Source organism: Saccopteryx bilineata, chromosome 1 (genome assembly GCF_036850765.1).
Source record: "Saccopteryx bilineata isolate mSacBil1 chromosome 1, mSacBil1_pri_phased_curated, whole genome shotgun sequence".
Classification (NCBI taxonomy): Eukaryota; Metazoa; Chordata; class Mammalia; order Chiroptera; family Emballonuridae; genus Saccopteryx; species Saccopteryx bilineata.
The window spans coordinates 305,147,062-305,162,639 of record NC_089490.1 but is presented as its reverse complement, the minus strand read 5'-3'; the positions used below and the strand labels follow the sequence as shown (position 1 = coordinate 305,162,639).

At 48.0% G+C, this 15,578-nt stretch overlaps 1 protein-coding gene across 2 annotated transcripts in view; it reads left to right on the top strand.

Moving 5' to 3' along the window:
* DSCAML1 (DS cell adhesion molecule like 1) overlaps positions 1–15,578 on the top strand; it is a 400,280-nt gene that overhangs the window by 362,623 nt on the left and 22,079 nt on the right. For both annotated transcript variants that reach the window (XM_066245669.1, XM_066245662.1), the window contains 6 exons: positions 7,067–7,220; positions 10,333–10,450; positions 10,807–10,970; positions 11,294–11,392; positions 12,101–12,289; positions 12,749–13,036. In XM_066245669.1, coding sequence (XP_066101766.1) covers positions 7,067–7,220; positions 10,333–10,450; positions 10,807–10,970; positions 11,294–11,392; positions 12,101–12,289; positions 12,749–13,036 — 1,012 coding nt within the window. The remainder of the gene's footprint in view (positions 1–7,066; positions 7,221–10,332; positions 10,451–10,806; positions 10,971–11,293; positions 11,393–12,100; positions 12,290–12,748; positions 13,037–15,578) is intronic.

Here is a 15,578-nt window from a genome sequence, read left to right as displayed (position 1 = left end):
CAGCAAATAACAATAGTTTTATTTCTTCTTTTCTAATTTGGATGCCTTTTATTTCTTGTTCTTGTCTGATTGCTGTGGCTAGGACGTGCAGAACTATGTTGACTAAGAGTGGTGGAAGGGGGCACGCCCGCCTTGTTCCTGATCTTAAGGGGATTGCTTTTAATTTTTGCCCATTGAGTATGATGTTGGCTGTGGGTTTGTCATAGATGGCCTTTATTATGTTGAGGTATGTTCCCTATATTCCCACTTTGCTGGGAGTTTTGATCATAAATGGGTGCTGGATTTTATCAAATGCTTTTTCTGCATCTATTGATATTATCATGTGATTTTTATTTTTCCTTTTGTTTATGTGATGAATCACATTTATTGATTTGCAAATATTGTACCAGCCTTGCCTCCCCAGAACAAATCTCACTTGATCATGATGTAGGATTTCTTTTCATGTATTGCTGGATCCAGTTTGCTAATTTTTTTTTTTTTTTTGAGAATTTTAGCATCTAAATTCATCAGGGATATTGGCCTATAGTTTTCTTTATTTGTAGTGTCTTTACCTGGTTTTGGAATGAGGATCCTGCTTGCCTCATAAAAGGAGCCTGGAAGTCTTCCCTCCTCTTGAATTTTTTGAAATAGCTTGAGAAGGATAGGTGTTAGTTCTTCCTTGAATATTTGGTAAAATTTGCCTGTGAAGCCATCTGGTCCAAGACTTTTGTTTACTGGGAGTTTTTTGATAACTGTTTCAATTTCTTTTGTTGTAATTGGTCTGTTTAGGTTTTCTGATTCTTCCAGATTAATTTTTGGAAGATTATATGTTTCCAGGAATTTGTCCATTTCATCTAGGTTGTCTAGTTTTTTGGCATACAGTTCTTCATAGTATTTTCTTACAATATTTTGTATTTCTACAGTGTCGGTTGTTACTTCTCCACTTTCACTTCTAATTTTATTTATTTGAGTTTTTTCTCTTTTTTTCTTGATGAGTCTGGTTAAAGGTTCGTCAATCTTGTTTATCTTTTTAAAGAACCAGCTCTTGGTTTCATTGATCTTTTGTATTGTTTCTTTAGCCTCTATGTCATTTGTTTCCACTCTGATTTTTAATATTTCCTTCCTTCTACTTCCTCTAGGCTTTATTTATTATTCTTTTTCTATTTCTTTTAGATGCAGGGTTAAGTTGTTTATTTGAGCTTTTTCTTGTTTCTTAAGTATGCCTGTAGTGCTATGAACTTCCCCCTCAGGGCTGCTTTTGCTGTGTCCCATAAATTTTGAGCTGTTGTATGTTCATTTTCATTTGTTTCAAGGAAAATTTCTATTTCTTCCTTGATCTCATTGTTAACCCATTCACTGTTTAATAACATTCTATTCAGCCTCCAAGTGTTTGAATGTTTTTCAGTTTTTCAATTGTAGTTGATTTCTAGTTTCATGCCATTGTGATCAGAAAAGATGCTTGATATAATTTTAATCTTCTTAAATTTATTGAGACTCATTTTGTGTCCTAACATGTAGTCTATCCTAGAGAATGTACCATGAGCACTTGAAAAGAATGTATATTCTGCTTCTTTGGGGTGAAAGATTCTGAAGATATTAATTAAACCAGTTGATCTAGTGTGTCATTTAAGGCCACTGTTTCTTTGTTAATTTTCTATCTAGAGGATCTATCCATTGATATTAATGGAGTATTAAAATCCCCTATTACTATAGTATTGCTGTCAATCTCACCCTTTATGTCCATCAAAATCTGCTTTATATATTTAGGTAATTCTATATTAGGCACATAAATATTTACAATGGTTATATCCTCCTGTTGGATTGCTCCCTTTATCATTATGTAGTGACCTTTTTTATCTCTTACTCTAGACTTTGTTTTAAAGTCTATTTTGTCAGATATAAGTATTGCTACTCCAGCTTTTTTTTTTTTCATTTTTATTTACATGAGATATGTTTTTCCATCCCTTCACTTTCAGTCTATGTGTATATTTTGTTACGAGGTGGCTCTCTTGTAGACAGCATACATATGGATCCTGTTTTCTTATCTGTGCAGCTACCCTATATCTTTTAATTGGAGCATTTGATCCACTTACATTTAAGGTTATTATTACTTATTTATTGCTATTTTATTCTTTAAATTTACATTTCTCAATTTCTTTTTTTGTTTTCTTTTGCTCTTTTTATATCAGGTCTCTTAACATTTCTTGCAGTACTGGTTTGTTTGTAATGAATTCCTTGTGTTTTGTTTTTCTGGTTGTGTGTGTGTGTGTGTGTGTGTGTGTGTGTGTTTACATCACGTTGATTATTTCTTGCCAATCCCTCTGGCTTCAAGTGTTTCTGTTGAGAAGTTGGATATCATACTTACAGGGGCTCCTCTGTAGGTAACTAATTGCTTTTCTCTTGCAGCTTTTAGTATTCTTTCTTTGTTTCTTAACTTTGGCATTTTAATTATGATGTGTCTTGGTGTAGGTCTCCTTGGGTTCCTCTTTAATGGGACTCTCTGTGCTTCTTGAACTTGTGTGACTTTTTCCTTCATCAATTTAGGGAAATTTTTAGCTATGATTTCTTCAAACAGGTTCTCTATTCCTTGTTCATTCTCTTCTCCTTCAGGAACCCCTATCATGCAGATATTGTTTCTCTTTATGTTTCACAGAGGTCTCTTAGAGTTTCCTCAGTCTTTCTGAGCCCCTTTTCATTTTGCTGCTCTACTTCTGTGTTTATGTTTATCTTGTCTTCTAAATCACTGATTCGATCCTCTGCTTCCTCCAGCCTGCTATTGATTCCTTCAAGTGCAGTCTTCATTTCTGATACTGTATTTGTCATTTCTGACTGGTTCTTTTTCATGATTTCAATGTCTTTTTTTTTTTTTTTGTATTTTTCTGAAGCTGGAAATGGGGAGGCAGTCAGACAGACTCCCGCATGCACCCAACCGGGATCCACCCGGCATGCCCACTAGGGGGCAATGCTCTGCCCATCTGGGGCATCGCTCTGTTGCAACCAGAGCCATTCTAGCACCTGAGGCAGAGGCCACAGAGCCATCCTCAGTGCCTGGGCCAACTTTGCTCCAATGGAGCCTTGGCTGCGGGAGAAGAAGAGAGAGACAGAGCGGAAGGAGAGGGGGAGGGGTGGAGAAGCAGATGGGTGCTTCTCCTGTGTGCCCTGGCCAGGAATCGAACCCAGGACTCCTGCACACCAGGCTGACACTCTACCACTGAGCCAATTGGCCAGGGCCTCAGTGTCCTTTTTGATGCTTGCTATCTCTTTATTTAGGTGTTCATTATGATATCCATTGTTGCTCTAAGATCCTTGAGCATCCTGAAAATCATTATTTTAAATTCTGCATCTGGTAGTTTGATTGTTTTGTATCACTTTGATTACTTCCATTTCATTTAGTTCTTTTTCTGGGGATTTTTCTTGTTGTTTCATTTGTGTCACATTTCTTTGTCTGCCCATTTTGTCTGTGTATTAGGTAGCGCTGTCTGATTTTGAATTTTTTGTGGTGTCTTTATGAGGAAGATGGGCTCTGTGGTACTGACCTCCCGGCCACCTGTTTTCCTTGTTCTAGGAATGCTTCTTGAAGGTACTATTTTCCCTCCTGTTGTCTTTAAGTATTGAATGCAGTAGGACCTTTCATTGTATGGTTATTCCTTTAGGCTGGCTGACTCTAAGGGTCAACCTTGATCATGTATATTACACACTGTGCAATGTCCATCTTATTGGGCTTATTTATTCTCCACAATGTCTGGTGCCTGCTAGACTTCTACTTTGGGCAGGCTACTTGTGTGCAGCTTAGTATGAGTCTAGGGTTGGTGCTGTCTGCCACCCATTACCAGTTGTGTTAATTCTAGATCTTCTTGGGTTGGTGTCAGCTGTTGTTTGTAACCTGCTGTGGGCTACTTGTCTATAGTTACTGCTCTTTACGCTGTTTATGTCTTTGTTTTCTGTGCCTGGGTAGTGTGGGAAGAACCGGCCTGTGTACAAAGATCAGCTTCCTCCTGCTTAGAGATGACAGCAGGTCCATAAAAGCCCCAAGTTCCATAAGATATGCCTCCATTTTTCAGCTGCTCCACCTCCTCTTGCAACTGCCTGGTCTTCCCACAGAGTCTTCTGTAGAAAGACTGTAGTGTGGGATCAGACTGGCCTCACCCAACCAACCCCTCTACAGGTTGCAAGCTTGTTGGGTTAGGGCAGCTGAGGTTGGGAATACAATGTTAGTTGGACCCCCTACTTCAGTGGTCTCTTGGTCAGTAGCTCAGTACAGGAAATGTGGCCCCTATTCCAGAGCCTAATCCCTCAGCCACTGCTGGATGCTCAAATTTTATTTCTCCCCAACAAGGTGAGTAGCAAGTTCAGATCAATGTGGGGCCAACAGCTCCCTCTGCAGAAGTTCTTACAGCTGGTGAGACCCTGGTCTCAGGGAGGAAGACTGAGAGAGTCATCTCCTGGGGCTGTGTCCTCCCAGAAAGTGGCTAAGCCCCTTGACCTGATCCAACAATAGGCTCACAGGGACCCACACTTTAAATGTCCATGCTCCAAGCCTCTCTCCCTTCTCCCAGTGGAATCTAGCCAGGATGAAATATCCAGCGCCCAGGCTGGCTCACTGTGAAATTTCATTCTATCCAATGCACATGAGCTGCTATGCTGGTGCTGATTACAGAGAATAAAATTTGCCTCAGCTGGGCCAGGTGTGAGGAGCCCTTCCTTTAGATATACCCTAGCAAGGGTTGGTAGGTCCTGAAGCAATGCTATCTGCAGCTGTCCACTGAATGTGCCAGCCCTGGGCCTTCCTGGCAGGAACCCTGCACAGACCAGTGGGAGACACTGCCCATGACTGGCCCTCAGCAACCTTAGAGCTACAAGCAATCCAGAGTTTGTAGCTGCCTCTGCTGGGCCCAGGTACACATGGAAATACTAAGCTGCACTCATAGGCTGGCTTTTACCCACACTGGGCCTGGGGGAGGGTCCGCTTAAAAGGCCAAGGTTCCCTGAGTCCCACCTCCTGCAGCCTCTGTCTGCTGGCTGCTTGTTGGGCTCGGCCACTGAAAAAACCTCTGCTAGAGTCTAGAGCGTGAAGCAGTTCAGGGATTAGGAAGGGTGGTGGGTACGGTCATTCTATTTTTGGTATACCACAGGTATTTTTTCTATATAATTCAAATTTATAAATCATTTTCATTTATAATTTTTGCTTTTATTTTGTGATTAGAAAGACAGAGAACTACCTATGGTCTCTTCTTTTATAGTTTTGCTTGTTTTTTGAAAAAACTTTGATCCACTGGAACTGTACTCAGGAGCATTGTTGTGTGTTTTTAAAGTTATTTCAGCAGATAATTGGGGAGTCCAGAGTAAATGGAAGGTTGGGTAAGCTACTAATACCTTCAAGAGGAAACTAAACCCTTCCTTCCCTTTGTCAAGAAAATTATACACTCATGTACACACTGACATACACAGGCAACTACACTAAACTTTTCTTCTCACACACACATACACACACACCTTCACCATCACAGAAAACTGAGCCAGGAGAAGAGCAGTTTATAAATGACTTATACATCCCTTGCCTCACTTATACCATACTGTAACCACACAGAGTAGGCAGAGCTGTACTGCTTTCTTAATTTGCAAGAGAGAAAACCGAGGCTCAGGAACCATGAGAGACATTTATGAGTCATATGCTTAAGTAAGAAGGGCAGGCAGGTGTTGAAGCTGCCACACCATCCTACCTCATGCACAGAGATGAGCTGCAGATATGCACACAGTCCCCCAACTACCAAGGCTCAGGGTGGCTCTGCACCTATCTCCAGAAGGCACCTTCTGGGTTCAAAGCCAGATTTCTGTAAAAGAGGCAAAAGGAACAGTTTGCTGGGGAGTCGATGTGTATTGTGGAATGCCTGTACCTTCTCCTCAACATCTCCCTGCAGACAGCCTGGAGCCAAAAAAAATTTCTCCTGTTTGTTATAAGTCATTGGGCCCCTCAGCCCTCCCATGGGGCAGAGAACGTGCCTCTGTGACCCTCAATCTGTCCGGAGGTCTGTTCCTCAGCACAATAAATGCATATACATGACTGTGTATGTGAGCATGTGCATGTGTGTGCAAGATCCCATGACTGCAGAGATACTAATTATTAGCTCCCTCTGGCCTCAGGGCCCCCATCTGTTCCGGGGGCTCCCCCTCCCTAGACTTCCACCCTGCTTTCAAAGAGGCTCTAGTGCTGTCCTCCTTTCCCTTCCCTGCGGCTGACCAAGAAATAAAATAAAATGAAAGTAAGCCCCATCCCGCCTGCACCAGGGAAGAGGCTGACAGGAGGTCTGCAAACTAGCGCTTATCAAAAGCTCCTTCTCAAATTCATTTCAATATCTGAGCCTCTGGTTTCCAAGGTAACATAATCTTTTCATCAAAGCAACTGGTAAAACCACTGGGATCTGATATTGTTTTGTTGGCAACTTGTCAAAACTGTCATTTGGTTAAAAAAAATATATATGTATAGATTTACATAACCTACAAATATATACAGGATCTGTACTGCTAATAATCATTAATAAAGTGTTGCCCAGTGAAGCTCTTACAGTTCCCTTTCCCACCCCTGGGTGGGTTTGCTTCCTTCAGAAGGAAGGGGTGGTGGTTAAATGGCGGGCTGGGAGGTGACTTCAAGTAGGGACAGACTGGGAGCCTATCTACAACCCTAGGAAGTCAGGTGCAGTCATTCAGCTTCCTCCCAGAGACTCCCTTTCCTCAGGCTTTTACTGGGACCCTCCCTCCTCTACTCTCCATTCTCCCAACTCCCTTTCAAACACAACACTTACATTCCCTGGCCTTGGAGCCACCATGGCCAGCACCTAAATTACTCAGGGGTACACTGAGCCTGACCTGCAATACCCCAGAGCAGGCCATTAGCTCCCAGGGCCAAGCCTGGTGCACACTCTGTTCATCGTTTCTACCAAACCAGAAAGGCAGAGCAGGCAGGATCCTGCCTCCCTCCCACAGCCCCCACCCGTCCCACCTCCTCTGAGCCCAGCCCGAGGAGGGCTGGAGTTGGAGGCTGAAGGCCCGAGGGCCTTGTTAGTAGTGCTTCTTTGCCTTTGCCCCACAGGCTCCCAGCGAGTATGAGACGAGTCCAGAGCAGCTCTTCTACCGGATTGCCCACCTGAACAGAGGGCAACAGTACCTGCTGTGGGTGGCTGCTGTCACCTCTGCCGGCCGGGGCAACAGCAGCGAGAAGGTCACCATCGAGCCTGCCGGCAAGGGTGAGCCAGCTGGGGCTGGACCAGAGGGACTGACACTCCCAGAAGGGCCCTTCTAGAATCCTGGTTCTCCAGAAATAGGGGATGTCTCCCCTCCACCCTGTTGGAGGAGATGGTCCCACCTGCTTCCCTCCAGCATCCACCAAGAATGGGCCTCTGCTGCCCCCTGACGCCCAGAAAGCCTCACAACAGGCTCCAGGTGGCACTAATACTGAGAGGCTGGTGGGCATGGTGCACCTGGGTCCCCCACTTCAAACCACTCTGGGGTTGAAAGAAGGGGGAGTCAACCCTCTTAACCTCCCAATGGATGTTTGTCTCAATACTCTGCTCTTCAGAGGGGACTGAGGCAGGGTACAGTGCTTCCACAGAGCAGAGCTGAGAGAGAACCCCTCATCCTGAAGCCATGACACCTCAGGCAAAGGGGACCACACTGATTGCTGGTTCATTTGATCAACAGTCATTTCAGAATGCACATCGTGAAGGAGGCTCTGGGTTAGAGGCTGCACACAGGATCCATTAGACTCTGCTTGGTCTTAGGGAGCACCCCACTGAATCCCTGACCTGGACAGGCATGTGCCACGGGCACACATCTACCCACTTAACGGGGAATGGCATTTCTGAGGCCACAACCCAAGATCAAGACAGAAGCAGCCAGCCACACAGAACTGCTCGGCCACCCTCCGTGCCATGCCCAGATCTGAGACTTAGCCACACAAGCTTCCGATTTCTGGTCCTCTGCTTTGAGGCTGGGTTTCTCTGGGCCCTTCCTCTTGGCCTCGCTCCCTCCCACAGCCACCTGACCTTCCAGCCCAGGGCCTTGGGACCAGAACTCAGGTGGGGTTGAAAGAAAGGGGAATTTTGTTGGGATGAGAGGCATCAACCTTCATCTGACACAGGCTCAGAGTCAGCAAGCATGCACTTGGGGCCTACCATGAGCCAGGGGCCCCACCTGTCCTGCTGGGAGGGTCGGTTACTCCATCTACAGCCGATCGCTCAGCAGGAGAGCACTCGGCAGGAGCGGTGTGGCCTGTGAGACCGCTGGGAGCCATGGGCTGGCTCTCTGGCTCCAAGCCGGGGCTCTTTTCACATGGCTTCAGCATCTCTACTCTCTCCTGACCCTTCTCCCAGGAAGCACTGCCACCCCATCTCCTGAACTGACCTCCTTCAGGAGGAAGTGAGCCAGAGCCCACAGCTGTCCCAGAAAGCTGGGGCTGGCCCAGGGGCAGGGCCTGAGAGCCCAGGGTCTTGGCAGAAGGCTGGCCCCTCTCCTGTGGGCATGACATATACCATTCCCAGAGGGCTTTGTGCTTCTAGAATACATTGATACATCTTCCTGTTCTGTCCTCACAGCAGCCCCGTGAGGTGGGAGAGACAAGCCCTGCTCCCCGCCCACCTCTGCTGCCCCACATGCACTGAAATACAGACAAGTCCGGGGAGCCAGGTCCAGAAACCAGGCGCTCTCCCCAGGCCCCCAAGACTTCTCTGTGACCCTAGTGGAAGGCCTGTTACCTCGGGCCTCTCCGCTCCGTCCAGCCCCGAGGCCCTCCTCCACGGCCCACGGCCCTCCACGCCCGCCACCCTGCTCTCCCAGCCCAGTTGCGCCAGTACTCTCACAGGACAGGAACCTCCATTTCCAGCACCCAGACCTCTATACTTTGCTTCCTTGACCACCTATGTCTTCTGTCTCCCCAAGAAGGGTCCCATGGCTCAGAAGGACCTGCTCTGACCCTCTGAAGCAGTTGGTCACTTGATCAATTTAAGACCTTTCCCATGATGCACCTGACAGGGTTACCTTCTAGCTGGACCCCTGACCACTTTGCCTCTGTTGCTTTCTGTGATGCTGCTTGTGCGTCTGGTCCCCTCGGCATGCTCCTGACCACCCCCCGCCCACCCAGGCTTTGTCACCTCGACTGACCTCCCTGCCCCCCCGCCCCGTGACCTCAGTCACTCTTCTGATTCCTGCATCAGTATCCACAGTCTCAGCAACGTTTATATCCAACGGTTTCCTCTCTGCCATGTGGGTGAACCCAGGCACTCCGGGCTCAGTGTGGGGCAAGTCCCCCATCTCTGCTGCCCACCTCCTCCCCTGCCACATGCCTGTCTCTGAACTGGCCCAGCTGGAATCCCAGCCATCATCCCCAGCCCCCTTCTACAGCTCCCCCGGGAAACGAGTCAGACCCCGAATCCTGGTAGTTCTTACCCTGCGCGCCTGTCACCTCCCCACTGTCATGCGCCGCCTCCAGCCACACTCCAGCCACACTCTTGTCTCTGGTCTGTGTCTGTCCTTCAGGACCAGCTATAGCCATCCTCTGCCAGCAGCCGGGTATTGACTAAAACTCTACTTTGAACACATTGCTTCTTACTTATAAGCCTCTAGTGGCTCCTCATGACCTCAAGCGGAAGTCCAGCCCCCTTGCTCTGCCAGCAGAGTGACCCCCGGGCGTCCACCCTGCTCACCCCACCAGCCCTGCTTTTGCCCACCACCCTTCACTGCCTGGGGCCTTGGTCACCCCTAGTGTTTGCAGATCCACACTTGCCACAGGATTCAGTCCTCCACGCCTCCACTCAGGCTGTTTCTTCTTCCCGATGGGCCTTGCCTTCTCTGCAGAGTAAATTCCTACTTAGCCTCCAAGATTCAAGTCAAGTCTTCTCATGCCGAAGCCTCCCCGGCCTTCGCCTCCACCACCACTGAACCGGCAGAGCTCAGTCCTCCTTCGCTGTCCTTCCGTCACTACCTCTGCCGTCCCATTTTTCACTTTGTAATGACTTTTCTTTATTTTATTTATTTTTTTTTTTTTTGGGAATGACTTTTCTAAGTACCTGTCTCCCTCTTGCATGATCAGCAATTTGAGGACAGGACATAAATTTTATTCATTTTAGGAATCCTCAGTCTTGTGTGATAGCTGACCCATAACAGGCATTTGATAAATGTTTGTCAAATCAATCACTACTGGCTGAAACTCCCTGCACCCACCCCTGAATCCAAGTCCAAGATAGAGGACTTGGATGGCAGAGGAAGGACTTTATGTGAAATTTGGAGAGCCCTGAGAAAGGGGGGGGCCAAGGCAGCACTGGGTGTGGAAGTGGGGTGGCCCTCATCCTCTCTTCCTTGTAGCCCCAGCAAAGATCATCTCATTTGGGGGCACCGTGACAACACCCTGGATGAAAGATGTCCGACTGCCTTGCAACTCGGTGGGAGACCCAGCCCCGGCTGTGAAGTGGACCAAGGACAGGTGTGCACAGGGCCCTGGAAGGATGGGTGACCCCCAGATAGGACCACAGTAGAAGAGCCACGGAGAAGAAACTGGGTGTCCCTCTTTATGGCTGATCCAACCCTGTGAAGGCCCTGCTGGTCGCGGCTACCATTCTAGAAGCAAGTCTGGCCCCCCTGACGCCCCTCTGTTGGGAGTTCAGGGTCAGCCTTCCCTGGGTGGTCAAAAGGCCAAGATGCTCCCTGGGAAGTCTTCCATTATGACCCATGGATCCAGGGACCCCTCGCAAGTCTCCTTCTGCTCCCAGCTTTATTTGCCCCGAGACCTGGGGGAGGCCCCAGGTGAGGGAACACTTGCCAGAACCCGTATCCCCACAGTGAGGACTCAGCCATCCCCGTGTCCATGGACGGGCACCGGCTCATTCATACCAACGGCACTTTGCTGCTGCGTGCTGTGAAGGCTGAGGACTCCGGCTACTACACCTGCACGGCCACCAACACTGGGGGCTTTGACACCATCATTGTCAATCTTCTCGTCCAAGGTGAGACCCGGTGAGGCAGGCGAGGCTCGGGAGGGGGCAGGGATGAAGAAGGGGTAGAAATACCATCTTGTGAGAGAGAGGGTTGTTGGATGGAAGGAAAAGACCAACCACCAGGGCGACCTACTGTCAGGGAAGTCAGGGAAACAGAGGTGCCAAATGGAAGAGGAGGCAGGAGGGGCAGGGAATGTGAGCAGGGAGGGCTGCGAGGGGGACGGAACACCTAGAAAGCCAGTACCTCACGCCCCTTCCTATGGGGATGCTCCCAAGCCCTTCCTCATCAGAGGTCAGCCCTTGTGGTGAAGGCTGGTGCTTTCCCCTCACAGTTCCCCCGGACCAGCCGCGCCTCACTGTCTCCAAAACCTCCGCTTCGTCCATTACCTTGACCTGGATTCCAGGTGACAACGGGGGCAGCTCGATCCGAGGTGAGAGGGGTCTGGATGAGGAGGGGGAGACAGGAAAGGGAATCTGGGCCCGGGGGTGGGGAAGGGCTTCATCCACTCCCACCACTTGTCCCCAGAACACCCAGGAAGTCATGGGGGGCTACAATTCAGACCACAAGGAGGCTACCCCGGTGCCATGAAAGGCACAATGGCCCAGGCATCTGGGCTTAGAACGCCACCAGAGAGCTGTGCGGACCCAAAGAAGTCATTTTCCTCTCTGGGCCTCAGTGTCTGAGTCTGTAAAAGTGGATGAACTCCTAGATGAGTGCTTCTCAAACTTGGACATGCACGTGAATCACCCGGGGGTCTCGTAAGCAGATTCTGCTTCTGGAGGGCTTGGGCGGGGGCTGAGACTGGGCACGCCTAGCAGCCTAGCAGGCGCCCAGGTGCCGCCGCGCTGCTGTCATGGGGCCACACATGGACCACTAGGTCTAAATAGGATCCCTTCTAAGCCTCACAAGCCTGGTTTTCTACTCCTTTCCCCGCCTCGGCTTCTAAACCCCAACATGAGAACCGACGAGAGAGCAGCGAAACTCTCCAGGGTTTTCCTGGTTGTGCTTCTAAAGTGCACCTGCCCCTCCCACTGACCAAAAGCCCCACTCTGCCCCTACCCGGGGCCCAGCCCCCGTGACACTGTCAGGTGGCCCTGGCCCACCGTGCTCCACCTGAGCCAGGCGAACCTCCGGGCAGGCTTTGTGCTGCAGTACTCGGTGGACAACAGCGAGGAGTGGAAGGACGTGTTCATCAGTTCGAGTGAGCGGGCCTTCAAGCTAGACAGTCTCAAATGTGGCACATGGTACAAGGTGAAGCTGGCAGCCAAGAACAGTGTGGGCTCCGGGCGCATCAGCGAGATCATCGAGGCCAAGACACATGGGCGGGGTGAGGCCTGGAGACGGGTGGGAGGAGAAACGGGCCCGGGGAAGAGGCGTGGGGGAGAGAAGCCTAGGACAAGGGGTGGAAGGTGGCTGGGTGGGGAAGGAGGGCACAGGGAAGCAGGAGGCTAACGGGAGGCTCAACCTAGTTCCCATCACTGCAGCATCCGGACAAATCTCAGTGGGAAAAACGGGCCCCACTTCCCTACTGAGGGTGGCAGATGGTCATCACTGCTCTTCCTTCTTCCTGCACCTCTGCCCTCCTTTGCTAGAGCCTCGTCTCCAGGTTCTTCCCTCCCTTCCTCCTCCTCTGTTCCCTGGGGCATCTCTACTTCCATCTTTGCCAACCACTGAGGCCCCCAGAGCCACTGCAGGTCCAGCTGCCCCCGGGGCACCCTTCCCAGCTCAGATGAATGACTCCCTCCACCTCAGTCTCCCTGACCTCTCTCTCCCTCTGGCCCCCCAGAGCCCTCCTTCAGCAAAGACCAGCATCTGTTCACCCACATCAACTCCACACATGCCCGGCTTAACCTGCAGGGCTGGAACAACGGCGGCTGCCCTATTACAGCCATTGGACTGGAGTACCGGCCCAAGGGCACCTGGGCCTGGCAGGGCCTCCGGGCCAACACCTCTGGGGAGGTGTTTCTGACCGAACTGCGAGAGGCCACGTGGTATGAGCTGCGCATGAGGGCTTGCAACAGCGCCGGCTGCGGCAACAAGACAGCCCAGTTCGCCACCCTGGACTATGACGGCAGTGAGTCGGGGAGAATAGACGGGAGCGTCACAGGCGCTGGGGCAAGGTTTTGCCCGGGGAGCTGGCAGAGAGGCAGGTGCATAAAGAGAGAGGCAAACAAATAGGAAAATCAGCAGGACTATATAGTCAGGAAGAAGGCTGACAGGTGGATAACGGAGCAAAGGAAGCAGCAGGTTGGTAGGCAGACAAGTCAGTAGGCAGTTGCATTCGTAGCCAGTGGAGACAGGTGGGCAGACAAGCAGGTCATAACACTGAAGAGAGAGGGTCCCTGAAGGCACAAGCCTTGCTGCCCATTACTTCAGACAGAGGTGGAGATGCAGTGGGGCCCCACCCCCTCTGAGTGCGCACAGCAGGCAGGGTGGAGAGCCGTGATGACCGATGTGTGTGCCAAGCTCCATGGCTGAAGCTATTATAGTTAAGATCTGTTTCTCACCCTCAGAGAGTTTTGTGAGGGCTGGCTGGCCACCACCCTTTAGCTCTGTCATCTTGAACCTGAGCCTCCGAGATCACCAAAAAGAGAGAAATAAAAGGCACACCAGTTCTTTTTTTTTTTTTTTTGGATAAACATTTATTTATTTATTTATTTTTAATAATTTTATTTTTTTAATGGGGCGACATCAATAAATCAGGATACATATATTCAAAGATAACAAGTCCAGGTTATCTTGTCGTTCAATTATGTTGCATACCCATCACCCAAAGTCAGATTGTCCTCTGTCACCTTCTATCTAGTTTTCTTTGTGCCCCTCCCCCTCCCCCTCTCCCTTTCCCCCCTCCCCCTGTAACCACCACACTCTTATCAATGTCTCTTAGTTTCACTTTTATGTCCCACCTATGTATGGAATAATGCAGTTCCTGGTTTTTTCTGATTTACTTATTTCACTTCATATAATGTTATCAAGATCCCACCATTTTGCTGTAAATGATCCGATGTCATCATTTCTTATGGCTGAGTAGTATTCCATAGTGTATATGTGCCACATCTTCTTTATCCAGTCATCTATTGATGGGCTTTTTGGTTGTTTCCATGTCCTGGCCACTGTGAACAATGCTGCAATGAACATGGGGCTGCATGTGTCTTTATGTATCAATGTTTCTGAGTTTTGGGGGTATATACCCAGTAGAGGGATTGCTGCGTCATAAGGTAATTCTATTTTCAGTTTTTTGAGGAACCACCATACTTTCTTCCATAATGGTTGTACTACTTTACATTCCCACCAACTGTGTATGAGGGTTCCTTTTTCTCCACAGCCTCTCCAACATTTGCTATTACCTGTTTTGTTAATAATAGCTAATCTAACAGGTGTGAGGTGGTATCTCATTGCAGTTTTGATTTGCATTTCTCTAATAACTAAAGAAGATGAGCATCTTTTCATATATCTGTTGGCCATTTGTATCTCTTCCTGGGAGAAGTGTCTGTTCATATCCTCTTCCCATTTTTTTATTGGATTGTTTGTTTGTTGTTGAGTTTTATGAGTTCTTTGTATATTTTGGATATTAAGCCCTTATCCGAGCTGTTGTTTGAAAATATCATTTCCCATTTAGTTGGCTGTCTGTTTCTTTTGTTATCAGTTTCTCTTGCTGAGCAAAAACTTCTTAGTCTGATGTAGTCCCATTCATTAATTTTTGCCTTCATTTCTCTTGCCTTTGGAGTCAAATTCATAAAATGCTCTTTAAAACCCAGGTCCATGAGTTGAGTACCTATGTCTTCTTTTATGTACTTAATTGTTTCAGGTCTTATGTTTAGATCTTTGATGCATTTTGAGTTAATTTTAGTACAGGGGGACAAACTGTAGTCCAGTTTCATTCTTTTGCATGTGGCTTTCCAGTTTTCCCAGCACCATTTATTGAAGAGGCTTTCTTTTCTCCATTGTGTGTTGTTGGCCCCTTTATCAAAAATCATTTGACTATATATATGTGGTTTTATTTCTGGACTTTCTATTCCGTTCCATTGGTCTGAGTGTCTATTTTTCTGCCAATACCATGCTGTTTTGATTGTCATGGCCCTATAATATAGTTTGAAGTCAGGTATTGTAATGCCCCCAGCTTCATTCTTTTTCTTTAGGATTGCTTTGGCTATTCGGGGCTTTTTATAGTTCCATATAAATCTGATAATTTTTTGCTCTATTTCTTTAAAAAATGTCATTGGAATTTTGATGGGAATTGCATTAAATTTGTATATTGCTTTGGGTAATATGGCCATCTTGATTATATTTATTCTTCCTAACCAAGAACAAGGTATATTCTTCTATTTCATTATATCTTTTTCTGATTTACTTATTTCGCTTCGTATCATGTTATCAAGATCCCACCATTTTGCTGTAAATGTTCCGATGTCATCATTTCTTATGGCTGAGTAGTATTCCATAGTGTATATGTGCCACATCTTCTTTATCCAGTCATCTATTGATGGGCTTTTTGGTTGTTTCCATGTCCTGGCCACTGTGAACAATGCTGCAATAAACATGGGGCTGCATGTGTCTTTACGTATCAATGTTTCTGAGTTTTGGGGATATATACCCAGTAGAGGGATTGCTGGGTC